We start from the raw sequence: 25,833 nt of genomic DNA, 5'->3' as shown, positions 1-25,833 counted from the left end.
AGCTGTTATACTGGTTGTTTTCCCTATGTCTTCTCCTCCTACAGACAATTTCCTAGTTCCATCTCTATGGCAGAAACCCCTTGGCTGAGGCAAACACTGCAACTTATAACCCCCAGAACAGAGAGGTCAGTTTCGTGCCCTGCTGTTCCCCCAGACCATCAAGATCAACACCAAAAGTGGATCCAAAAATCAAGGCAGCAGGGAAGATCTAGCACACATTAGAAAGCACACAGGGCTTTAGTTTCAATGCATGCAAGATTCCTTCCATGAAGGAGAAGCTATTTGGATTTAGTGAGCAGGAGTCTGCATCAATATTAAGATGAGACATGTGCTCATTCCCTAAGATTCATTTCAGATTTGGAAGGTGCTCAGGGATGAGTGGTTTAATCAGTCTCCATGAATATGATTCTCAGCAATACAAATGGGCTCTGAAATATCCTTTTCATACCAGTGGTTTGTGTAAATGGCCATCTAGGCAATATTTCATAGAAGGTTGGTAACATTTCAGTACCATCAAGTTGTATTCAATTCTGCCCATGTACACGTAGAACAGACTTCCTCTTTGTGCAATGGGACTTCCTTGCCTCCTGTGCACCCACAAAATCTCCTTGGGAGGACTGAGAAATACTCTGGGGCAAAATTTGGAAGTGTATGGTGGAACTGCAGAGAGAAGGAGAGGAAAACGAAGTCCTGGTACATGAGAGGAAATCCATTGGTGCAACAATGGTTTCTGTCCATTGAAATGAGTAGGATACATTAGTTACATGAGCAAGACTGATTGATTTTAATGGGATTTCTATGAATTGGGGCTATAAATGATTGAAGGCACTTGTTATCAGATCCTATTTAAATACATCATGGAAGACTCAATAGAGAAAAGTCCTTAGATTAGAGATTCTAAGCAAATAACATTCCTTACCTACTTTACGCCTTGATTTCTTCTGTTCTCTTTTATGTGAGCAGTTCTCTTGCATTCCAAGAACCTCTTGTGTGAAAAAAGATTGCGGGGTTTGTATTGAACTTTATATCACCCTACACTAATGTGTTGCACCATTTACATTTTCCATTCATAATTTCTTCTCTGTTTTTGTTTATTATCTTCATTAATAGGAGAAGGAGAGCAATTACTGGTTGGCCCAAAAATCCTTCTTCAGCAAAGGTGAGGAGAAATTTTAAAGCTATCCAATGGCATCTAATAGCGTTGATTCCATTGGTGTTACAAGGAGGAAATCAATTTTAGATTATTTCAGGAGTTTGAAGGAGATGGAGAATAACTGAAAATTACTCCTCTTCTTATGTGGCTTTACCATCACCTGAGGAACGTTGTTGGCTACAACCTGCAATTCTTGCTAACAGTGCTATCCTGTGCAAACTTCCCTGGGAGTAAGCCCCATTGAGGCTAATGGATCGTATTTTCATGCTCAGGCACAGCGAGCCCGCCACCTGGTGCCTCACAACATGTATAAAGATACACAGACCTACATTCATGGATCCAAAAAGGAAAAAAAGGCCACAACTTTATTGATTAAAGATGTAGGAGATTTGTCTCAGGCTCTGGGTGATTTCCCACTTGGTCAGCTGGTCTGCTTCCTGCTTCCTAGGGTATCCATTCCAGGAAAAGATTGCCCTATGGTTTCCATCAAATAGAAGCAGCCCATGGAAATTGCCTTGGGGAGTACTATGGTCCTCAGCCCCCCCTTCTCGATTTATGGGTAGAAACACCTCTCCTAGGATTCCTTTAATGGGATACCCCAATTCCTGGAAGGGGAAGTTGAAGCAATATACTCCCCTTATGAGTAATTACTATGAATCTGACCTAATGATTTGACCACTAAAGTTGTGATGGTTGCTGTAAGACAAAAACCGCAAGACCAGCCAATTTGTCTGGATATAAAATTTCTTCCTGCCCCAAATACAGCAACCAAAAAATTACATAGCAAAGTCATTAACAAGGGTGGGAGACCAAAAGGGTGACTGTAGTGCCAAGGGAGAAGGTGGGCCCCTTTTTATCCTGAAGAAGAGGACCCAAGTGGAAACCAGCACAAAGTTTCCACCTGACTCTGCTCCCCGCTGCTGCCACCTCCTAAAGCCCATTCACAATTGGCCAGTTATTGTGAGTGCGTAAATTTGGATTTCCCCATGGCAGAAAGGTGAGAGGAATTTCTGAGTAGACATGTGCAGGATTGCATGTGAGGCATGAAAAATGGTATACCTGAAATATGATGATATTATGTGTTTAAGCCCTGCATTTGACCCAGTGGCTTAGCAATTGGCTTTTGCTTTTGTGCTGGAAGATATCAGACTTCATTGACACTTGGATTGTAGCCCAATCTAATTTTACTAAATGAGATTAGAGTTACAATGCTGATACTATATGTAATTATAGTGAACACACTTCTGGAACAAAAATTGCACAAGTGGAGACCTGCTACATTTCATGGAAATTTGGGATGGTGTCCTCCTCCACAGCACATTGCTGGTTCACTAGAAATATGGTTCAGGAAGAGTTGATTTTCATCATACACCCTCTGGTTGCTTCTTATATGTACAAATATGCTTCATTACACCAACAGTAGCAGTTTCCATTCTCCTTCTGTTTTATCCTCACAACAACCTGGTAGATTGACCTAAGAGATTGTGATGGGTCAAAGTCATCCAGTAAAGTTAACCACTCACCAGGAATTTCAACCCAAGCATCCCTGGTCCTAGCTTAACCAAAGGGTGAGGAACCTAGGGATGGGGCCCTCCAGAAGTTGCTGGACTACAACTCCCACAATCATTTAGCCATGATGTCTAGGACTGGTGGGAAATTGAGTCCAACAATATCTAGAAGGCCACAGGCTCACCAGCCCTGCTCTAAGCATTGTACCACTCTGATTCTCCAAACCTGTTCCTGCCTGTATTAATAGCAATCCTAGTTTCCGGTTTGGCTCCAGACTTGGAGGGCAGATAGAACAGTGCCCCCCCCCAAAAAAAACCACGTTATCAGGTATGGCCTAAAAGAAGTAAAGCTCATTACTTATCTAAAGAAGGTATTCATGAGACCATTAAGTCCAGGGTCTAAAATTATCCAAGTTCACCCACTGCAGGGTCTCATTGAAAACCACAATTGAACCGTTACGAGTACTATGTGTTTTGGTTTCTGACAGGCCCAAGTTAGTGTGCCATGATGAGTTTGTATCTTTTCCTTCTTGTGTTTCTGAGACTGAAATAGTAAACTCTCCAGGGCGGGTCCTGGGCTGCCTTCCCTGTTTGGAACATTCCAAGCACGTTGTTGGCACTCAATTACTGCTTAATGGGGTAATAACACCCAAGAGCGCTCCAGCTAGGGCAAGGTGTGGGACCAGGCATAAGCAAGCCTTAATTGCACCTTGTTTATCTTGGCCAATCCATTTCTTGCACACCTCTTTCTCTAGGCAGCAAATCTTGTCATTGACAGGCTTTTCTTTCCCAAATGATATCTTTGTTTCTTGGTCAAATTGCTTGGCTTAATTCGTCATCATAATGCTTGCTTCTGTGTGACTTACACTTGTGCAGGTTAGACTTCATAAGGTTGTGTCTAGCATTCCAGCTGAGAGGGGAGTGTTCAGAGGGAGAAGCTGCTAAGAGAAAGGGTGGGAGAAGGGTAAAGCACAAACTCTGCTGCTTTTCCCATTAAGTTTGTTCCCACCCAGGAGCAGAGGAAAAGACAAACACAAGCTGGCAACATGGCAAGCAGTTCTGTTGTTAGTGTGTCTACTATGTTTTTGAAATCTAATGTGTCTAATGTATTTTTAAAAATCTTGCTTAATATAAAGTCCAAAATAGACGTTACACATCTACAAAGAAAACAGAATCTCAAGTGCTAGACATAATGTATTGGCTATTAAGCACATTTGCTGTATTGATTTATTTACATGGGAAAGAATTCTGGGTGGACAATTCCCCACTGAAACCAATGCTACCATTTGGTTGGTTTTGTGGCACCTTTAAAGACTAACACGTTTATGACAAACACAAGCTTTCATGGACTGTAGTCCACTTCATCAGATGCATCTTATAAAAGAAACATCTGATAAAGTAGAATGTAGTCTGCAAAAGCTCATAACATCATAAATTTGTTAGTCTTGAAGGTGCTACAAAACTGCTGTATTTGCTGCAACAGATGAACACAGCTACACCTCTGGAAACTTTCAGGTTTGTGCTCATTCTCTTAATTACTTCCAATGAAGATTACTTCCAGGGTGCTTCATTCCTCATAAAAGACTTATTCCATTGGGTTTGGTTCAGACAAAAGTGATTGAACATTCTGCTAATCACATGATTTTCTAAGGGACCTTAAACACTGGATATGGGCATCCTGTTGATGACTCATGATGAACTTTATCTTCAGCGAGACTTCAAGGAGGAAAATTGATCTTCTTCTTCCACTGTAGGATGACGACTGCAGTGAATATTGGCCTTATTTCAGAGATGGGTCATTTTCCTGCACCAGAGAGAATAATCCAGTTCGTGATGCTTCTGGCAAGCAGCATAGCAATAAATGCATAATGTGTCTACAGAAGTTGTGAGTATACCATAATATATTTGCTTTTTAATTAAATTGGGCCTCTCTGTCTGCAGCAAAGTAAAACTTTATCCATTGTTTCTTGCAGCAAAAATGGAGGTACGATGAATTCTGTTGGAAAGGACCAACCACAAAATGGAAAAAATGAGGTGAAATAAAGCTTTATCCAAATTTGTATCTGACCATTTAAATTCTGCATTTCTTGCCCATGGTGACCAAGAATGAGAAGAATCAGTTTTACTCCAAACAGGTTCCAACTCTGTTCATCCAAGGGTTTGTTGCATCCTGAACGTACATGCACAGTTTAGCCTCTTGTTCCATATGCAAAAAGTCATGTGTGTGGTAGAGTACCGCATTATGCACAGAATTAGGAAGTCCACCCTCATGTTCCACAGGTACCTCTTTATGCAGCACATTGTTAATTATGGAGCTCACTGCCACAGAAGGCAACAATGGCCACCGACTTGGATGGCTTTAAAAGAGGATTAGACAAAAACAAGGAGGAAAAGGCTTTCAATGGCAACTAGCCATGATGGCTATGCTGTGATTCCATGATCAGAGGCAGTAATGCTCCTGAACACTTGTTGCTGGAAATCACTGGATGGAAGAGTGTTCTTGTGCTTGGGTCCTACTTGTGGGTTTCCCACAGGCAACTGATTGGCCACTGTGAGAACGGCATGCTGGAGTAGAGGGGCCATTGGCCTGATCCAGCATGTTATTGTTATGTTCTCACTGTATATTGACCTGCATTATCTCTGCCCAAATAATAAAAAATACATTTGTCTGTAATGTCATTTTAAAAAATTGTGTTCAGCATTTCAGTCATTGGATTAGGCATTTTCACTGAAATCATTAAAAGCTAGAAAGCGGTAGACTTTAAGGTTATATTTCAGGCCTAGCCAAATTCATATCTGCATTAACTGATAATGTTCATCCCTGGATAACAGTTTTAGACCATAAAGAGGTTATCTTAATATGCATAATGTTTAAAATACTATTTCACATTTGAGCACAATGTCCATTTTAGAGATTATTTTTATCTGTAAGCTGTCTTGAGTCAGGTATAAATAATGACGATCATGATGAAGTTTTATATTGACTATAATGGAATGTGAATTATGCCCATCCTGTAATTAAGCATGTTGGGGAAAGTGAGAGAGAGAACTTTTGAGATCAGCTGCGTCCAGATCTATTGCATACTTAGAATGTACCTTTCAATGACTCATAAAGAAGAAATAGTTCAAGGAGACTTTAATGAAAGGTCCTCTACCCATCTAACTGAACAAGCAAACAAAATAGTAAAGAACCTTCCAGATAAAAGTTGGTTATTGCAGAAACTTTTTTTTAAAAAAAACCCTTATACTTACCTTCCTTTTAACCTGAAAGGTTTGCGACTCATGCCTTGTTTTGAGTTGGCAAAGTCAGTTCATCCTCATAGATTTATTTATTTATGTTTCATTCACTCACTTTACCCTTGATCCATCATGTGGACCCAGCTAGGAGAGTATACGGGTTGTTGGTGCACATGTTCACATCATTCTTTTGCCTTCATTAAAGCTAAAGAGAATCTATAGGAAAAGTTTCTCGCTGGTGAGATGTCTAAGCAACACCAGTTCATGAAATAGTATTGAGGAATCAAGGGCAGGCCCTTTCTTGCCAGCTTTCCAGCCACCTTTGTTGGCTTTATTCACTATTGATTGAAAGCATGTTGCAACTTTTTAGAAGTTTTCATCATGCTCCACAGCAATTGGTGCAGGGACCTGAGTATTCTCTGAATTGTTCTGGTGCAGTTGTCTGCCTGTGATCTGGTAAGGTGTTGACAGTATTTTAAGCACATTGTTGGGAAAAGTGGGGGAGATCGCTTTTATCATCCAGATCAATTGCATGCTTTGAATATCCCTGCTAAAGAATGATAATTAGGCCGGCCGTAGAGGGCAACACCCAACAAATGTTTCTAAGACAGAGGCACTCAGGATTCCTCTGACTAACACCTCCGTCAGACACAAGGTAGTAGGTGACATGGTTCACCCTGTCACACCCTGACACCATCTGTGTCTGTGTGATTCGTTTGCTGTGAATGAAGATCCTCCAGAGTTTCCAAAAATCAGACCAGCAAAGCAAACCATGTTCTTTCTCTGCAGAGGAATGATGGATGCGATGAATATCGATCAGAGATGGGACCCAACGGAGAACTCACTTGCACCCGTGAGAATGCTCCAGTGCGGGATGCAACTGGCTACACATACAACAACAAGTGTATCATGTGCTCAGAGAAATTGTGAGTGCTCTAACTCAAAGATGAAATGATGTGCTGTCATGAATAGCAAACTTCGGCATGTAGGGTACTCTCCAAAGTTTATGGGCAGTCATTGAACACAAGAAGAAATGCCTTGTGTTTAATGTATAAAGTTTATGTAATGTTAGCTATTTAGGCCAGGGTTTTATCCCCAGGGCCACATTCCCCAGTGGGCAGCCTTCCGGGGGCCACATGCCAGTGGTGGGTGCAGCAACTGGTGTGACATTTTCCATAGGCTGCTGACCAGCCATGCAATGTCAGAGGTTTCCACATATACTGTTTTCCATCCAGGCAAGCAAGGGGCATTAGAACAGTCAGCTAAAACCTCTTGAGGAAGATGCACATTTGAAGAAGGTGTATTAGTCCTTCCTCCCTTCACTAAATTTGCATTATAAAAAAATTGGCCAGCCAGCACGACCAATGGTCAGGGAAGATGCTTGCCGTAGTCCAGTAGCATATGGAAGGTGACAGGTCCCCCCCACCCAGGATCTAGGGAGTACCAGGTTGGTATAGGTTGCAGTATACCAGGTGTGGTAAACTTTTGTCCTTCCAGGTGTTGCTGAAGTATAACTCCCATCATTCCTGACCATGCTGGCTGGGACTGAGGGGAGTTGTAGCTCAACAACATCTGGAAGACCAAAGGTTCCACATTTCTGATATATTAAAACAAAGCAGCTTCTCACTTCTTTGTACATGCCTGTGGGTTTGTTCTCTCCTTATGTTTTCATTTTTGTTTTACTGTCCTTGGTTTTCTTTTCTTCTTTCAATCTTCTCCTGAATGTTCAAGTTCTAACAAGTGTTTGAACATAAGAACTCCAGTTTCCAATTCCTGTTACTCACGTTGTTCTGCATTCCATGCCTCTTAGCAAAAAAGAAGTCCGAGAAGGCAGGATCGTTGGAGGAGGAAGAGGAGGAGGAGGCGGTGGTGGTGCTGTGGATACTTATGGGAACAGAATTGTTCAAGGGAATTTCAACCCAGGGAACAGCAACGAGGTGAGGAAAAATGTCGGGCAAGCTGCTACCTGAGCACTACTTTCCTACTCAAGGAAAGGGATGTTTTATCCTGTCTCTGATACTGTGCTGTAATGTTCATTGCCTAGAAAGCATGATTGGGAAGAGAGATCACATTCTCATAGCAAATCAGAAACATGAACGTAAAACATCCAGGCTGAGCTCGTTCCAAAGGCTTTAACAGCCTGGGATAACATAATAGAAAGCAACATGCAAATAATTTCTGAACACAAGCCACAGCTTCTGTGTGGTGTGGGAGTTGCCTGATAGGTATTGGTAGATCAGAGCCAGGAAGACAGCAAATCCATGATTGCAACATGTCATGGAGATGGCTCAATCACAGAGAGGTCTCTGATGTTAAAGAAGAATGCCATGAGATGGAGAATGAAGGAAGCTCCAGATTTATAGGGTACGATCTAGGCTGCAGTGCCAGTCCTGAGAATCCAGCTGGGCCTCAGAGTTAGCTCCTTGGTTTGAACAACTTGTTAGTGGTCTGAGGAGGAATCTTCCCCTGAGTGCTGCCTTAGATCTAGCCCAGCTTTCAGTAATATTGCTTACAAATTAAATAGCCAAACAAGTCAAAATTATCCTTCCTTTAAGGAAAGCCATTATTAGAACAATAAAAATATTAATGAAAGGAATAACTATAAACCAAACGAGTAAAAACATCCTACAGAGATAACCACACAAGCAATGAAAACTTGCTTTCACACATGACATGTTGGCATTTAGGTTCTAATGTGCCAAATATGTGGGCCCTAGTCCAGCTTTAGTCACACAAAACTAGTGGCCTTTGTTGGGGATGTATAGCAAGAGATGCTTCTGGACAATTCGGTAATGTATTAGCTGGGCTTCCCATTGTTGGGTCAGGCTAGTGGTCTTCACATTGTTTGCTTACTAATTAATTATACTTCATTTAGAAGAGTTTATATAGTTTCCATGAGACTCCCAGTGGTTTCCTAACCAGGCTCTGATCTGGCCCACATCCAATCATGAATGAGTCATTCCCATCCATGGGGTGGGGAGCTTACGCATGTTAAACTTATCCCTAATCATGCCCATCAACAATTCATATAGATCAACCAGAGATATGATTAGGGTGGCCATGCATCTTGCTTTAAAGAGGACAACTCTCTATTTGAAATGCTAACAGAGGATAGCCCTCTATTTGAAGGAGTCCTCTGTTTGAAGGGCTGTCTGGTCCAAGCCTGGTTTAAGGATGAAGAACCCTAAGGGAAAGCAGCAGAGACCTTGAAGTTACCACCAACAGTTAGCAGCAGCTCACCTGTTCACAGCCTTCATCACTATGGTGAGATGTATTTTCATTTGAATTTGCATTAGCCAGCCTGTCTAAATTTGCATTCATACATATAAATCAGTACATGCTAATATTATTCATACCTTTGTCATATTTTGGGGTGATGCATAAGTGGCCACCCCAGAGAGGTGTCTTAAATTGTAAATAAACAGTTCTTATATTTTTAATATAAGGCTTTCATGATTTGACTAACATCAGCAACTGTTTAAGAATGAAAAGAAAAGATGCAATCTCTCCTCATGGTTTTCAATGGGAAGACCATTCATTAACCTAGCTCTGCAGTAAAAAACAAAAAACAAAACAAAACAAAACAAAACTCCTTTGTCTCAGGATAAAACTTTGCAGCCAACAGGTTTTTTCGACATGTTAAGACATGTAAGAAAATCCTTTTGAATTCACTGGGGCTTACTTGTGAATAAACAAGGTTAGGCCTGTGTTGTTGAATGGTGGCCCAGAGATTATAGCTGCGAAGCCCTTCCACATGTTAGGGGAGCCAGTACTGTGTGCTACATTAGTCCTGTTACTCTTTTCTTGTGCTAGCTGCTTTCAATATGGGAGGATTGCCAACAGTTTCGGGGGTGGGGTGGGGCTGCAATGCAGTGGCATTGCTTGGAAGGGGCCACAGAGGTAGTTGCCCTGGGAGCAAAATTCTTAGGGGCGCAAAATTTCAACACCCAGTGCTGCCTCAATACAATTGCATGCTTCCGTCTCTGGGTTCCATTGAAAATGGCTTCTCCAGGAAGTGACCTCTCCAGAGAATGGAATGACTCTTATCATTGTAGCTGTGATCTCCCAGGTGACACGGATGCCATTAGGCCAGTGGTTTTCAACCAGTATGCCGCAGCACCCTGAGATGCCTTGAATGATGGTCAGGAGTGCAGCTGGCAACACTGGCCTCTGTCCCTCTTTCCTCCCCTCCCTCCTCTGATGCCCTCTTGCATCTCTGCCTCCCCAAGGCTTGTGTGGCTGTTTGTTGCAGCAGCCCTGGCTACAAGCTCCACAGGCGAATGATGCTTCTTGGGCTAGCCAGGGGGGGGTGCTTCCCAGACCCCTGTGGGGCAGTGTGAGGAGGCACCTCTCTTTGGGGCAGGATGGGCAGTTCAGAATCCAGGGGTGACAACCCTGGCTGCCCAGAGGACTCCCAAGTGGAGGGGAGAGGAGAGGAGGCTGAGGGAACACTCTACAAAAAGTGGTGAGGGGCCACTGGTTGTGTAGGCAAGGGATGACATAGCTGGGCTCCTGAGCCCCACAGGGGTGCTGCAGAAAGAATGTACTAGGTCAAGGGAGCTGTGGGCCCCAAAAGATTGAAAACCTCTGTGTTAGGCAGTTGAATGTGCATGTGTACTCAATCCATTTCGCTTGCTCCCACCCCCTGCTCCATGCTGCCCAGAGCTCTGGCAACCCCCACTATGCCACTGGTGCAGTGCCAAAATCTCTGATGATGTAGGTTCCAATCAATTCAGTTCCAGCAAAGGTGGTTTCAAATACCGTGCCTCCTCTGGTCCAAAGAATCACGCATGGTGCCGCTTTTTGTCTTGCACCAACTGGTTCCAGTTTGACAAAATCTGGTGGTTCAAAAAATTGACCCTCTTCATGTTTTAAAGAATACATCATTATTTTGTAACACCCAAATTACAAGACATTCAAGCATAATGACCCCCCATTTTCAAAGCACCGTGTTTCATCTCATTGTGATCCTTGCCTGTCACTTAGATGTATCAAAATGTAAGAATGTAATAAGGCATCATTTCCTATTCTGCCCTGTATGGTCACACGCAGCATTGCTTCTGTCTCGCAGCAGTTTGTCTGTCACCAAATACTATGGTATTTGTATCACTGTCCACTGTGGTAAAATTATGTAATTTATGTAAATTACATGGTCATTGCATGATTCCACGCCCTTCATTTTGATATGAAGGAAACACAATGCAAATGGAGGGAAAACCTAATCATTTGTGCACTGAAAGCAACAACATCAGCAAATACTGATAGTATTTCCTGAGTGGATTTCTGTTCATATGTGGATGAGTAAATTTACATATCTCTTTTCATTTCCAACTGAATTTTCTAATATCTCTACTCAAAGGTCTGTCTCTTTCTCTGACGAGGGCTTGATCCTTTGCCTTCCACAAAGCACATTCCTGAGTACATTGATTGTTCCAGAAACTTCTCGTGGTTCCAGACACTTCTCATGGTTCAGCATTGCTGCATCTTTCCTCAGATTTGCCTGCATCACCCAGGACAGGCAATAAGTGGACTGATATCCTCATCAGTACTTGCTGTAACCTCTGCCTTAGGATTAATACTGTGTTTGATTGTTTTGCTCTCCAGTTCCCATCATTTTATTTAATACTGTAATGCTTGTGGTAATTTCTGTCACTGAGCCTTTCTTTAAAATACCACCAGAAGTGCCAGCTCCAGCTCAGCAAGAGTTTGTGAAAAGAGAAAAGAGTGTGTAAAACCAAAATATGCACACATTCTGGCTATCCCACAATAGTGATGACACTAGAAACAACTGTCATAAAGTTTATTCTCCGCTGCCTCAACGCTGTGTATAGTTCATTATCAAAAAGTGAGGTGCATTCCAGCTCAATAGCATTCTGTGACAAAGTGATCAGGCAGGCTTGACAGCTGGGCCTGGTGAGCTGCCTGTCAAGTCGGAGAGCCCTCCTCTTTAATCAAATCTAGAAAGGGATGGGGGGGGAGAGAAAAAGCACACCTTCACTGGCAGTTGGGACTTGTCAGCTGGGAGAGAAGACAGCCTGAGAGAATGGGAGGGTGGGGTGGGGTGGGGGGAAGGAGAGGAAGAGGGAGAAGCTAAGCTAGGAGATTCCTTCTAAACCTGTCCTTGTCACACTTGCAATGGATCTAACCCACTTAATGATTCTAATGATGGGAATAAGGTAGTTAGAAATGGTAACAAATCTGTTTCTATTGGACTTGAGTTTAAGTACACCATCTGAGCCATTGTTTTCCATTAGTTCCATTAGAAAGTGTTGTGCCTTCATATTGCAGAAACTTTTTCTTGTGTCCTTCCCCATGACCTTTGACCTAGCTTATTTTGTTCTGATTTATATGAGTTTAAGGGTGCATGATCACCACTCTCTTGATGGAAAAACTCTTGTGAGTTTAAGGGTCCAAGATCACCACTCTCTTGATTGAAAAGAGTAGATCTCGTCTGCACAAACCGTGGTCTCTCTCTCTCTCTCTCTCTCTCTCTCTCTCTCTCTCTCTCTCTCTTTTTGTGGTCTCTCTTTTGTGAACAAGAAAAGAAGTCACCCTCTTATCAAACTTGCTTCTTCTCCATTGACAGAAAAACTGCAATCCATATGGAAAAAATGATGTAAATAATCCTTGCCCCGCAGAATATCAGATTGCATCGGGGGATTACAGATCATATACCAATTGTGGAGGGTGAGTATGCTTGACATGCAAAGATCTGTGTGATAGCAGTTATGATGCCAAAGTGGGAGTGTATCAATGCTTTGCCACAATGAGGTAGTTGGGTTGCAAATGTCTGACCAAATATTCAGGTACCCTGGGCATGACCTGCTGGTTTCTCTTAGGGACAACGGCTTTACTATCTGAAGTGTGGAATCATCAGTCTGTTGCTAATACTCAGCTCTGCCTTTTCTTGGAAGAGATCCAGGAATTTCAGTTCTAAATGAGTGTTTGAAGGCTGTGGTGGGGTAAATGAGGTTGAACAGGTTTAGACTGGATCCACAGAAGCGATACATATAGATGCGTTCTTCCTTTGCCTCTGGGTCAAGTCCGCAGACTTTATTGTGCTCCTGGACCTGAGCTTAATGTTGAAGGCTCAAATAGTGCAGCAGTTAAGACCACATTCTGACAGAAAAAATACTTGTAGAGATGAGATGGGTCAAATTTCATATAATCATAGAATTGGAGTGGATCCTGAGGGTCATCTAGTCCAACCCTCCTGCAATGCAGGAATCTCAACTAAAGCATCCATGACAGATGGCCATCCAACTTCTTCCTGATGATTAGTAAGAATCTCCTTCTAACTTGAATCCATTGGTTCAGGTCCTAGCCTCCAGAGTAGGAGAAAACAAATTTGCTCTATCTTCCATGTGATAGCCCTTGAAATATTTGAAGATCCATGCTTCTGTAATTTGTGACCCTAACTGGCTTTGGATGTGCTCCAACCATGGTTTCCTTTTAAACTTATACTTCTAACCATGAGTTCTAGAAACATTCATTTTAAACTACTAACCTTGCAGCAAGAAAGAATTGTTGGATCAAAGAAAACGCCATGTCATCCATGTTCTTGGCAGGATCAGATCCCACAGGAGAGAAGGGCAAGGAAGACCAAGTAATACAGGCAGCAAGTAATATTTGGCGTTCTGAAAAATATGCCATTGTTTTGTATGTAGCAGGTGCTGGATGAGATTGTGCAAGAATGTCCCCAATCAGATCTAACAGAAATTTCAGATGTCTGTTCGTAGGATCGATTCCAGGGAGCTAGCAATGGAAGGAGACATTTGAGGTTAATGCAAACAGACTGGAATATCTGGGGTGGAAAAGGAGTAGAAAGTGAGATTGAGAAGGGAAGTGAGATTAGGCATATAGCAAATGTCACAGCAGCATTATATAAACCTATGATGTATTCACAATTGGGAGTAACAGCTATAGTCTGGTTATACTGTCAGAATGGATATTGCATAGTGGAAATGGTATAGAAAGAGTAAGTAAATTGATAAAGAGTAAAACATGTCAACAAAGGCTTCAAAAGAAATTGAGGCTTTTTAGTTCAGAAAAGGATAAGAGAAAATATTTTCCGTCTCTCAGAATAGTAGATCTTTGAGTTACATTGATCAGCTGACAGTTCTACACAAACTTGTTCTACACACATCTTGTGACACCTAGTAATTAAGTTGTTGAATTTGTTGCCACCGGATGTTGTGATGGCTACTGACACTTATATTTTTTTAAGGGTTAGAAAAACTTATGTGACTTTTCTTCTAGGACAGGACAGTCATCGTACTACAATGAAAATTGTAGGAAAGGGCCCTTCCGCAATAGGCAGAAGAAAATTGCTGTTGGGGACAAGAAGGTAAAAATCACCTCCTAATACAGTTCATTATTGGTTACATTACTTATTAGATTTATATACCACCTTTTCCCTGAGGAGCTCAAGGCAGTTTATATGGTTCTGACCCTTCTCAATGTAGCCCCACAACAACCCCATGAAGAATCTTAGGCTAAGAGATAATGACTGACCAAAGTCATCCAATGAGCTTCAAAGCTGAGAGGGGATTTGATCCCTGGCCTCCTTGGTCCTAGTCCAATCCTCTAACCACTACTCCACAACAACAGAATAAATCCTTGTCACAAAGCAGTAGTGGCTATGTGTGCACTCCAGCAGGGACAGAAGGAAATGGTGTCCCATGCTTGTACTGTTGCTAAATAAAAATGGTCTATGTGCCCAAGTACAAAATAAGCTGTGAGGAGTGGTTCTGCATTTAATGCATCGCTCACAACCTGGCTGTGGTACTACTCCATGCTCTGGTAAATTCCAGACTGGATTATTGCAATGCATTCTACATGGAGCTGCCCTTGAAGATGGCTTGGACACTTCAATTGGTCCAAAATGCAGTTGCCAGATTTCTGACTGCGTTCCATCTAGAACTCATATAACCCCTATTTTAAAACAGCAACAATGGTTACCAGTTCATTTCTAGGCCCAACTCAAGGTGCTCATGCTAATGTTTAAAGCTCTAAATGACTTTGGCCCCAAATATCCGAAATACTGCCTCCTTCCCTACACCCTTCTTAGGTGTAGGGGTCCTACACCTAAGCAAAGAGGCCCTCTTGAGAGCTCCACCTACTTCAGAAGTTTGGGGTGGTGGTGATGGCCTGGGAGAGGGCATTCTCTGTACAGCCCATAAATTGTGGAATTCCCTCCCCACAGAGGTGTTTCCCTCTTCTTCACTATATATTTTTCAGTGAATGTTGCAGATACATGTCTATACCCTGGTCTTTGAAAACTTATATTTTCAAATATATATATTTTAGAACCCACTAAAATTTGTTTTTAATTGTTTTTAATGCTGTACTTTATTTTTCTGCAGCCCACACCAGGACCTTCAGGTGAAGCAAAGGTAATAAATATAATAAATGTTGTTGTTGATGATGATATGTGAACTTCAGTGTTTGCATATATTTGTGTATTTATACATCACATTTCTAATACTTCAAATCCCATATATATATATATATATATATATATATATATATATATATATAATTAGAACCCACTAAAAATTATTTTTAAATTATTTTTAATGCTGTACCTTATTTTTCTGCAGCCCACCCCAGGACCTTCAGGTGAACCGAAGGTAATAAATATAAGGATGCTGTTGTTGATGATGATGATGATATGTGAACACCAGTGTTTGTATATATTTGTACAACACTTCTAATGTTTCAATTCCCACAGTGGCTTGGAACTTAAAGCCAGCTGATTCAGTACGAAGCCAGTGATTTAGAAGCCGCAGATCTTCCCATTATAGCAATATAATTCTGAGAAGTTGCGAGTCCTGAAATCATTTCTATTCGCCTTAAAAAACAAACAAATGCTAATCTCTACCGAATCTGGAAAGTCCAGTGTTTTCTGAGGTCAAGCCAGAAGACTCTAAAGTCCCTTTGAATTCTTTGTAGAAAGGATACACATAAACGTATATTTCTCCTTGCATCATGCTATATGCAAATAGCTATATGAGTTTCTTTCTTGTACAGTAAATGTAGAAAGACCAAACTCACGTTTGCTCTGCTTGTCTGTTCATAATAATAAAAAAAATCCTTCCAGTAGCACACTTCTTCAGATTCTTCATGCACACGAAAACTCATACCAATAACAAACTTAGTTGGTCTCTAAGGTGCTACTGGAAGGAATTTTTTTATTTTGTTTCGACTACAGAAGACCAACACGGCTACCTACCTGTCTGTTCATAATTACTCACATACCTTCAGGCCTGCACATATAAACACACCTCCATGAATATCAGGAAAGTATGTTAATTTGTTGGAATGAGACATTGCCCTCTAGTGACTGGAAACAAACAAACATTAGCTACTGTTTAATAAATCCCTTGTTACAAGAAAGGGCTCCTGCGGCTGTTCCTAAATATATGGTTGTGTAAATGAAAAGAACAGATGGATGAGCCTTTCATGTGGTATGCTCACATATGTATACACTCACAGTGATCAACCCAGGTATTGTTTTTATTATTATTATGTAGTAGATGAACAGGAAGGGTGATCTCTTATAACAGAACTGATCCTTCATTCTGACAAACTGACTCGGGAATGCACAGGGTGCTCTTGGATGAGGTGGCAGGTAGATGCGTTGATTCTCCTGCCTTGGGCAAGGAACCTGTCAATAATAATAATAATAATAATAATAATAATAATAATAATAATAATAATAATAATTTATTATTTATACTCCGCCCATCTGGCTGGGTTTCCCCAGCCACTCTGGGTGGCTCCCAACAGAATATTAAAATTACGATAAAACATCAAACATTAAAAACTTCCCTAAGCAGGGTTGCCTTCAGATGTTCTAGAATGCCTTGCATGTGTCCTTTTATTGTGCAGTTCTTAGCTAGCTGGCACTACACATCAGATCAGTTCCAGCTTTTTCTTTTCTTTTCTGCTGTTTGTACAGTGCAAGACTTATATTCAGTTTCTTTCTGTATTGTTCATCATACCAATCCCTTTGGGAGTGATGGTGTGGAGGGAAGATCCGAGCAAAGGCTATCAAAGAGGCCCCAAAAATTATTGAGAAGAAATTTGACCATGAAACACCTCACTATAAGAGCTGTGAGCCGATGGAACAATTGTTGTTGTTGTTGTTGTTGTTGTTTGTACCCTGCCCATCTGACTAGGTTACCCCAGCCACTATGAGTGGCTTCCAACATATATAAAGACATAATAAAACATTAAACATTAAAAGCTCTATGTATTTTGTCAGTCCTAAAACATTTATGATTAAGTAAGTTACCTTATACTCTAGTATGTTATCTAATTTACTTATATCTATTTTCTCCTTCCAGCTGGACTGTGATCAAATTCTAGCCTATATAAAGAAGGAAGGGACTTCTTGCAATGCTCTGTGGTCTCCTGTTTGTGGCACTGATGAGAAAACATATAGCAATAAATGTTTCCTGTGTTCCGCAATTGTGTGAGTATTAGCAGTTGCTCTGGGGGCATTGCAAATGCACTCTGACTTCACTGTGGGATCCTAATTGTGTTTACTTCATAGCAAACTACCCAACATCTTGGTGATTTTCCAATGACATACACAGAGATCAACAAGATCCCAATTAAAAGAATGACAGATAATTCGGGATAATGGCAATGCTTATATGGATGCCATCTTTGTCATCATTCATTGGAAACCCTAGCCGTGTTTAATGATCACCTAGCCAAGAATTAAGATAGGATTTAATTCATAATGGGATGAGTGAATGAGGGTGTGTGTGAAAGAAAGGGAGAGAATTCCTCATAATCCTAAAACATCTTGAAAGACCTGTCTTCAAAAAACAGTGAGGCCAAACTGTGACAGCAGGTATGAAAAGCGACTGCCTCGTGTTCTGCATTAATTGATCAGGATTTCATCATAAAAAGCATATATATCAGCAACCAGGTTCCCCAAGAGTGTCCGAAGCTGTTGTGTATAGATTCTGCTTCCTCCACAAGAGCTGGTTCACACAACCATTGTGAGGTGCATGTTGGTGGGCATTTAAAAAGTCCACACATTCAGCTTTGACGTGCTGGACTTACCACACAACACCCAGGATTCAGCTTTTGGAACGTGATTTGTGTGTGTGTGATTTTAAAAAAACATTGGCAGTGTAGCCCAAAATTGAAACCTGCACTTACTAACAATTTCTTGAGTGACTTGCCCTAGTCTGAGTTTAGGGATTTCAGGCACCTTTCCTATGAGTGTTGTGCCCTTGATAGTCATGTGAAAAGATCCTCAAGCAGTTCTCTCAATACTTGGAAGCAGCATATTAATTAGGTAGCATGACACACTGAGTAATGCTGAGGATGGTTTTGCTTGTTGTTTTGCTGATTTTAATGTTGTTCAATTATTGTTTGCATGCGACTAGAGGAGCAGCTGAAAACAACACACAATAAATACAATATATCACATAATGTAACATAAAGCAGGGTGGGTGCAGTTGGGGGGGGGCTTGGGGTGGTTAGGTCTGGCACCAGCAGTCAGCCAGGCTGGGCCGTTGTTAATGGTTCCATCTTCAACTCAAACATATCCTAAATCAACAGTGTATAGCCCTGCTTTGGAATGCCTTGGCTAAGCCATCATGTGATTCCTTTCCCTAAGCACGACCATTTTGTACCTTCTGTCTATATGTTGTCTTATATCTGTTCTGTACATAGTCTACCATAACTTCACCATAGGGTTTACTCACTTTAGGGGAGTAATAGGGGAGCACCATATAACATTTATTCTACTATTTCTAGGAAAGCTGAAGATACCCTTGCGCTAAAGAACAAAGGTGAATGTCAAGCTGGTCATATAAAGGTGAGAGACTGAATAATTTGAGGGCAGGGCTAGCATTAAATGATCTGTTGAGTCAAATGGAACTACTAAAGCAGGGATGTCCAACAGGTCGATCGTGATCTACTGGTCGATTGTGGGGCATCCCTGGTCGATCCTGATTGATTGCCCCCCCAAAAAAGCTCAACAATTTTGGTCAATACAATGGGTAGATCACTGCCAGCGTTTTTTAAGTGGGAGTAGATCGCAGTCTCTTGGAAGTTGCACATCCCAGTACTAAAGGAATGGTATCTGACTAAGTGATTCTCAGAGTAAGCCCATTGAAATCAATGGAGTTAAGTTAGTCAAGACTAACTGGGTTCGTTCTGAGTATGACTTTGTCAGATGCCACCTTAGGTTTCCAGATATGCCAAATATCAGTTTATCATTGTCTCTTCCAAACTTTAACAAAATATAAGGTTAATCAGTGATGGCGACCGGGAGGTGATGACTGAGTATAGTTGTCTTCTCCAAGTGTCCATTCTAGTATTTTTGCTGCTGTTTCATTAGGCTGACTGCAGCCAATACCCGCAAACCAGAGGGAAAGTCCTTTGCAAGAGGAGAAGCCAGGAGGTGTGTGGAACAGATGGCGAGACATACGGCAGTGAGTGCATGCTCTGTGACAGAATCTTGTGAGTAAACCAAGCCTGCCTTGCCCATAATAATATTGAAAGGCATACAACTTTTTCATTAATTAAACCGAAATGCATATTCCCACCAGGGGTTCTCATGCACTGAAGTGGCCAGCAGCGAAGGATCGTCTTAACTCGGCACACACATTCATAGTGGAACCATTCCATTTTTACTTTCAACAGAATTGTGGGGATTACAATAAACTCAAAGTGGGCTATTTTAATCAGAACTGTTGCATTTTCCAGGTGTGTGTGGTGCTTCTTAAAGTATCCTGATTCATAAAAGATGTTTCTGCGCAATGCTTAAAAAGGAGCTAAGAGAACCATCAGCAACAGATTTAATGGCAATGTTTGTACTGAGACAGAAAACAAACTCTTTCTCAACCTTTGCAGCAGATTATATTCTGAATTCTTTTTAGCATCACATCTAATCTGTGAAATGTTCTGTGACCTTACTATGAAGGCCTTTCCACCAGTGAAGTTATTAGGGCTGTATGTGTGTTCACACTAATCTATTCTCTTTCCCTTTTTTTAGGAAAACGAAATCTGAAATTGGTATAAAAAATATCGGACCATGCCCTAAGGTTTGTTCTGCTCTTACTATATATAGATTGACAATGGACACCAGAAGTTTATAATAATAACTCTTCACCATCCCATTTATTGTAGCCATAAAACTGAAGGGGGAAAAAGAGCTTAGCAATTGTGTAAAATGTGAACTGGTCCTCTCAGCACTGGGTCAGTTTCTGTCCCACCCCTTCCGCCCTTGTGTCAGGACTCTTGCTTTGACACCCCCCCCCCCCCCCAGTTAATGTCATTTTGACGCACATGGGCCTTCAGATGTGTAACACCACCCTCTCACTATGACTCTCTTCCCAGATATAAAGGCGTTCAGGTTGCCAGAAAGCTTTAGGAAGAAAGCGTGACAAAGGTAAGAAGAAGAAGAAGCCAAAGTCACATGGCTGTAATGAGGGAGATGAGGGCTATTACAACAACCAAACACTTCAGAAAAACCTGTAGCAATTTTATGGTGACTCGCAGTCTAAGGAAGGAACCAGATGTACACCCAGTATATACATGTCTCTAAACTCACAGTTGCTCAAATAATGGGAATGTAGAGTAAAGGCATGCAGGCCCAGGAGAGGATTGAGAATGATGAGGAGAGCTTAACCTTGTTGCTGTGTGGTGGTTAAGAGACTGTCCAGTCAGGAGGTCCTTGCCATGAACTCATTAGATGGTCTTAGGCATGTGAAACTCTCTTGGCTTCACTCCCTTTCACCCATCAGTACTACCCAGCAAATGTGGCTCCTGTATTAGTGTCACCAGGAGAGCAGTGGCTTTGAAACTACATGTTGTTCTAGCTCAGCCATAATACAAAACAAGAAATTTCACATTGGCTTTTTGTTATAGCTTGATCCAAAGCACCAAGTCTGCAATCACTTGTCTCTTTACTTAGGAGTAAGCCTCAGTCAAACATCATTTCAGATGCTTCCAGAATCAAATTCACAGAGTCAGAGAACCCAAGCACTCTGTTCCACATGCAAGAATTTAGGAACTTATGAGGGGGCTCCTTTTTCCACATACAGAAATGATGACTGCTTTGGAAATAACTGTGGCAGTTCCATGTTTCTCCCAGAGAATATCCCTCTCTCTGCAGACAATATTAGAAATTTCTGTGTACTGATAACTGAAAATTTGCCATTTTATTGACTTTCAGATAACAAATTGATCCACCTCATTCCAAGCCTTGCGTTTTTGGTGTATGTGTTTTTAGAGCCACTAGGTTGTCACAGTATTAAATATGTGTTCCTATTGCCCCAGAGAATTTCGGAATGCGGCTTACTTTTGTAGCACCCTGCTTGTGGTTAACGCTTAGCTGGAATGAAATATTCAACGCAGCAATAGAGAAATTAAAATAATAATTTATTTGTCAGACAAATAAATATGAGGCACAGTGGTATATGGTTACCAAGCTCTGGCCTGGCCTCCTGCCATTCTGGCCAGCACTTATATTTCCTTAATCCAGCCCCCTTGCTCCTCCTGTGGCTGCCTCTGTCCAATCAGCCTAGTTGAAATTCCCATTGGCTGTTTGCTAGAACCAATCACAAAAGATACACCCATTTCCTCATGTCCTTTTATGGGAATCAAAAAGCTATATATTCTTCTATCTATAAATGACAAATAAGTAGTAATATATCTTACATATGTCTCAACAAGGAACCTTAATTACCAGCTCACCTCGCCCTATTGCCCTCCAAAACAAATGGTTTAATCTCAAATTTTTATCTTAAACAGATGTCAAGGATCATCATTGAAAGATCTCCTTCCTTTGGAGGTCTCTAAACAAAAGCTTGACAAATGCTCTAATGATGTTTCCTGCTTGGCAAGGGGGGCTGGGCTGGTGGCTGATGGCCCCTGTGATCTCTTCCAACTATATGAAATAAGAATCTAGCATAAGGATTTAACATTTCTTAGCTTCTAATTCCTTTGCATAATTACATTTAAGCCAATATATTTAATACATAACATAAATAACCTTTTAAAAGGAAAAGAAATCTTAAAAGGATCTCAGTTTAAGAAAGAAACAACTTTAGAAAAAGACTTCCCAAAATACTCTCTTCCTTTCTGCCAGCTAGATGCTTTTCCATTGCTCTTGACCTTTGAACCTTAGAAAAATATGGCTCAAGTTGAACGGGAGGCACATGGTTTTATTTTACTATTTACCCACTCTTAATTATGTTTATCTCTTTTTTTTATCTTCTGTAATATGTAGGGTCAGTGTAACCTTGGCTGTCAGCCTGTAATTCCCTTTTTACGACTTTGAGAATTGTTTTCTGCTATAAATCAGGGGGCCCCCTTGTCTAGGAGGAAAAACATCTTGCCAAGGTTCTTAGGCAGCTGCTCTTCTGCCTGGCATGAACATTTGAAGATCTTTAAGCTCATTTTAAAATACAGGCCCTGATCAAAATATAAGCTTGATAAAAATGCAGGCTTATGATTAGATGCCTCACTTTCATTTTTTACAAATAATTTTTAATTATTTTATTTAAATTTCTCTGAGAACAATTGTGAACTGTCAATATACTTTGCAGGGAAAAAAAATATTATTAGAAAATAAAGCTGTTTAAAGTTCAAAGATCATTGGCATGTTTCAACCGGCAACCTTCAGCCTCTTGAAATTGTGAAACCTTTGCAAGACAATCTGCTCCACAATGCAAGCAACAGATAGCATAGATTTCATATCAAAGTGATTTACCCAGTGCTTTTTTTCTGGGGGTATGCAGGGGTACCCCTAAGCATTTTGTGAATCTTTGTACTTTTGTCCATTTACTGTTTTTATTTTTCCCGATTTGAACTATAAAATAGTGATTGTCTTGAGTCAAAATGAGAGTACCCCTAAACATTTTTTTTAACGCACTGGATTTACCTAAGTACATACCTAGTATAATTTGTTATCCTAGTAGTAAACTTCATAAAGTTTTATTTAGATAGATTTTGTCCTCTCCGAACCTCAGACTAAATTCATTCTGTTTTCCCCAGAGCAAGTGATGGAAGAATTGGCATTCAGAATCAAGGAAACTGCTGCATTCCCAAGTATTGCAAAGCCTGCCTTCATACTATATTCAAGGAGCTATCCCATGTCTATAGTACATGGGCAACAACTCTGCACTGTTCTGCATGGGGACAGGCTAACAGACCTTGATGACCTAGTCATCAGACGGACTCTTCCATTTGCTTCCTTATTGAGTTTCATTCTTCCAACTTCCATGGACGCTCCAGAACATTTTCTCACCTCCACCAATCTCACTGAGTTTCTTCAATAAAAAAAATCCTAAGAAGATCTCTGTAAAATGGCATATAACACTTTTTGTCCAGTCATTTATGCGCATGTAGCCATTGACACTATGGTGGTCTTTGCCAACCTCGTGCCCTCCAGATACTGGCTGCATCTGACAGGACTTGTAGTCCAAAACATCTGGAAAGTACCAGATTGGCAAAGGCTGCTCTATAGTCATTAGACTAACATACAGCTTATGGTTTATTCTTCATTATTATTCTCCATTCCCCTCTAGCTCTGTAATCTCAATATTATATGTAGATATTTTCTTCCAAAATATGTGTATGTAAAATAATATTTGTTTTTTGATGTTTCTAGAGCTAGATTTTTAATAATAATAATAATATTTACCACTGTAATATAAAAACACTGATCTGATATATTTTAGGTAGAAAAACAAGTCCTTGCTTGGTCCTTAAAAGACCCAAGGCACAAGCCCATGACACAAACATGTGTAAAATGTGCATAAACTCATTTCTATATGTAGATGCAAATTTCAGCTGACTCTTAGAGAGAAAGATCCTTTAAAAGTAAATCCTTCAGAAAAAAAAAGATTTAAAAAAGAGCAGGATAGCCAAAACCCAGGTCTGAGGCCCCTACTCTCTAACAATGGCAGGTTGATCACTATTAACAGCTTTAGGGCATTTTTGGATCTAGATTCCAAAAAACATCGGAGGCAGGAAATAATCCCCCCTCCCCTATTTTGCTCCCTTTCGCTTTTCTTTTTTTATCCTTTTGGTCCCTGCTCCAGCTTTGTCAACCACAGTAGTAGAAACCTCCAAGGAGGTGGAGAAGGGGTGTTAGAGAGGAGGGAAGATACATCACTCATACCATTGGATAAGCAAAATTGACTGGCAAGCAGGAGTTACTGCTGTACAGAATACTGAGCAGTTGTATCTCTTCTTGCCTCCACAGTCTAAGTCTCCATTTAAAGACTTGTATGGAACATTGCATCTAACACACTACTGATATTTTCAAGACTGTACAGTTCAGTTTCTGAGCTGGATATGTTGGGAAATTGTGGTGAAAGCCGTGAGATTTAGGCATGCTGTTGTTTAATTTATGGCGGTGCCTCAAAGCAAATATTCCCTTAGTTCATACTGAATCGGGGTGTGTGTGTGATATGAAGTTATATTGGCAGAACATTGTGATTTAATTTTCTTTTAACTGTGATGGGGACTGTAAATAATCCCTCTTGTGACAGCCTTCTTTGTATATTTTGGCAGAGATCTTGTGTATCCTCTATATTTCTCAGCTGAATTTTATAAATGTGATGAACGTGGCTGCTGGTCTCCAGCTAAGGCACTGGCAGTCAAAGTAGCGCTCTAAGTAGTTTTCTTATCTTATTGGTGTATGTGTTCAAACACTTTTAAGTGTTCTTGTTCAGATGCTTATTGAAGTTGTGTATTGTGTCATTAACTGTTCAATTGCTTTAAGTGCATGGATACCAAGTATTCATGAAGACATAGTATGCTGCCTTAAAATTATATATGAAGAGTCAGGATATAAATGTAGGAAATAAACCCCAAACCTAAAAATAGATAAAACTGTTGCTGAGTGGAAAGAAGATATGAAAAGTATCATAATGGAGGAACACTGTTACAAACCATTTATTTTAGAAGACTCTGTGCAGCTCAGGTTTGTTACTGGCATACACTAAGATAAATTAAGGGGGGAAGGAAGTCATGCTTTCCCTCTTGGTTATCATACTCATTAATGTAACCAGCAGATCTATATTTAGACTCTATATTTGCCTAGATCTAGGGAATGGGGAGAAATTTGGTTTTGTTTGCATTTTAATGAGAAACAACCCAATTCCCATTCTCAAACTAAAAGGCAGCTATCCTTTGAAATTCTCACTTCTCCAAACTTTGTGACACAGCTCTCCAACCAAAAAAATGGGCATGAACATGCATATATTCATGAAAAATGTACATGAAAATAAATATCTTCATAAACAGAATGAAGTGCTTGCAAAGATACGTATATTAGTCAAAACTTTAAAATAAAGTAGGTGCAAATCTCACAAAAGTGTTGGCAAATCTTCATAAGGATTAATAAATATATAAATTAGCAAACTGCTATAGAAATGTGGAGAGTTGTATGTAAAAAGGAACTGAAATTGAGAGATTCTTCCACTCTGTAGAATCTATAATTGTTATTTATTACTGGGACCCTCAGATCCACTAACTGGAGCCAGGTGCAAAAGACATACACTTAAAGTGGAAGAATCCTGCACCCAGCAGTTTGTTTTGAGCCCCAGAAATGAACTGCATTCACAGTCCTTTCTGGTTCCTTCCCACACTCTCAGCTTCCTTCACTTCAGCAATATAGTCTGGGCTGTGGGGGAAGTCATTTTATTGCAATTGTTAAAACAACTGGAAGTCAGAAATCCTTCCTGTTGCACTTGGATATCAACTAGAACAGGCACCCCCAAACTCGGCCCTCCAGATGTTTTGGGACAACTCCCATCATCCCTAGCTAACAGGACCAGTGGTCAGGGAGGATGGGAATTGTAGCCCCAAAACATCTGGAGGGCTGAGTTTGGGGATACCTGAACTAGCATATCAGCAGATCCCAAACTCTCCACATTCCTGGTCTAGACT

At 40.8% G+C, this 25,833-nt stretch overlaps 1 protein-coding gene across 1 annotated transcript in view; it reads left to right on the top strand.

The window, feature by feature from the left end:
* LOC307211251 (serine protease inhibitor Kazal-type 5-like) overlaps nt 1-25,190 on the top strand; it is a 30,661-nt gene extending 5,471 nt beyond the window's left edge. The window contains exons 4-17 of the mRNA XM_079967728.1: nt 1,111-1,159; nt 4,416-4,546; nt 4,635-4,695; nt 6,688-6,824; nt 7,709-7,835; nt 12,485-12,585; nt 14,158-14,245; nt 15,501-15,530; nt 17,250-17,377; nt 18,682-18,742; nt 19,268-19,389; nt 19,925-19,973; nt 20,269-20,320; nt 22,930-25,190. Of these exons, the coding sequence (XP_079823854.1) occupies nt 1,111-1,159; nt 4,416-4,546; nt 4,635-4,695; nt 6,688-6,824; nt 7,709-7,835; nt 12,485-12,585; nt 14,158-14,245; nt 15,501-15,530; nt 17,250-17,377; nt 18,682-18,742; nt 19,268-19,389; nt 19,925-19,973; nt 20,269-20,274 (1,090 nt within the window). The 3' untranslated portion in view covers nt 20,275-20,320; nt 22,930-25,190. The remainder of the gene's footprint in view (nt 1-1,110; nt 1,160-4,415; nt 4,547-4,634; nt 4,696-6,687; nt 6,825-7,708; nt 7,836-12,484; nt 12,586-14,157; nt 14,246-15,500; nt 15,531-17,249; nt 17,378-18,681; nt 18,743-19,267; nt 19,390-19,924; nt 19,974-20,268; nt 20,321-22,929) is intronic.
* The last annotated feature ends 643 nt before the right edge of the window (nt 25,191-25,833 follow it).

This window comes from Podarcis cretensis (assembly GCF_951804945.1).
Source record: "Podarcis cretensis genome assembly, chromosome: 2".
Classification (NCBI taxonomy): domain Eukaryota; kingdom Metazoa; phylum Chordata; class Lepidosauria; order Squamata; family Lacertidae; genus Podarcis; species Podarcis cretensis.
The sequence above is the reverse complement of the archived record's forward strand: the minus strand, read 5'-3'. Positions and strand labels throughout refer to the sequence as shown.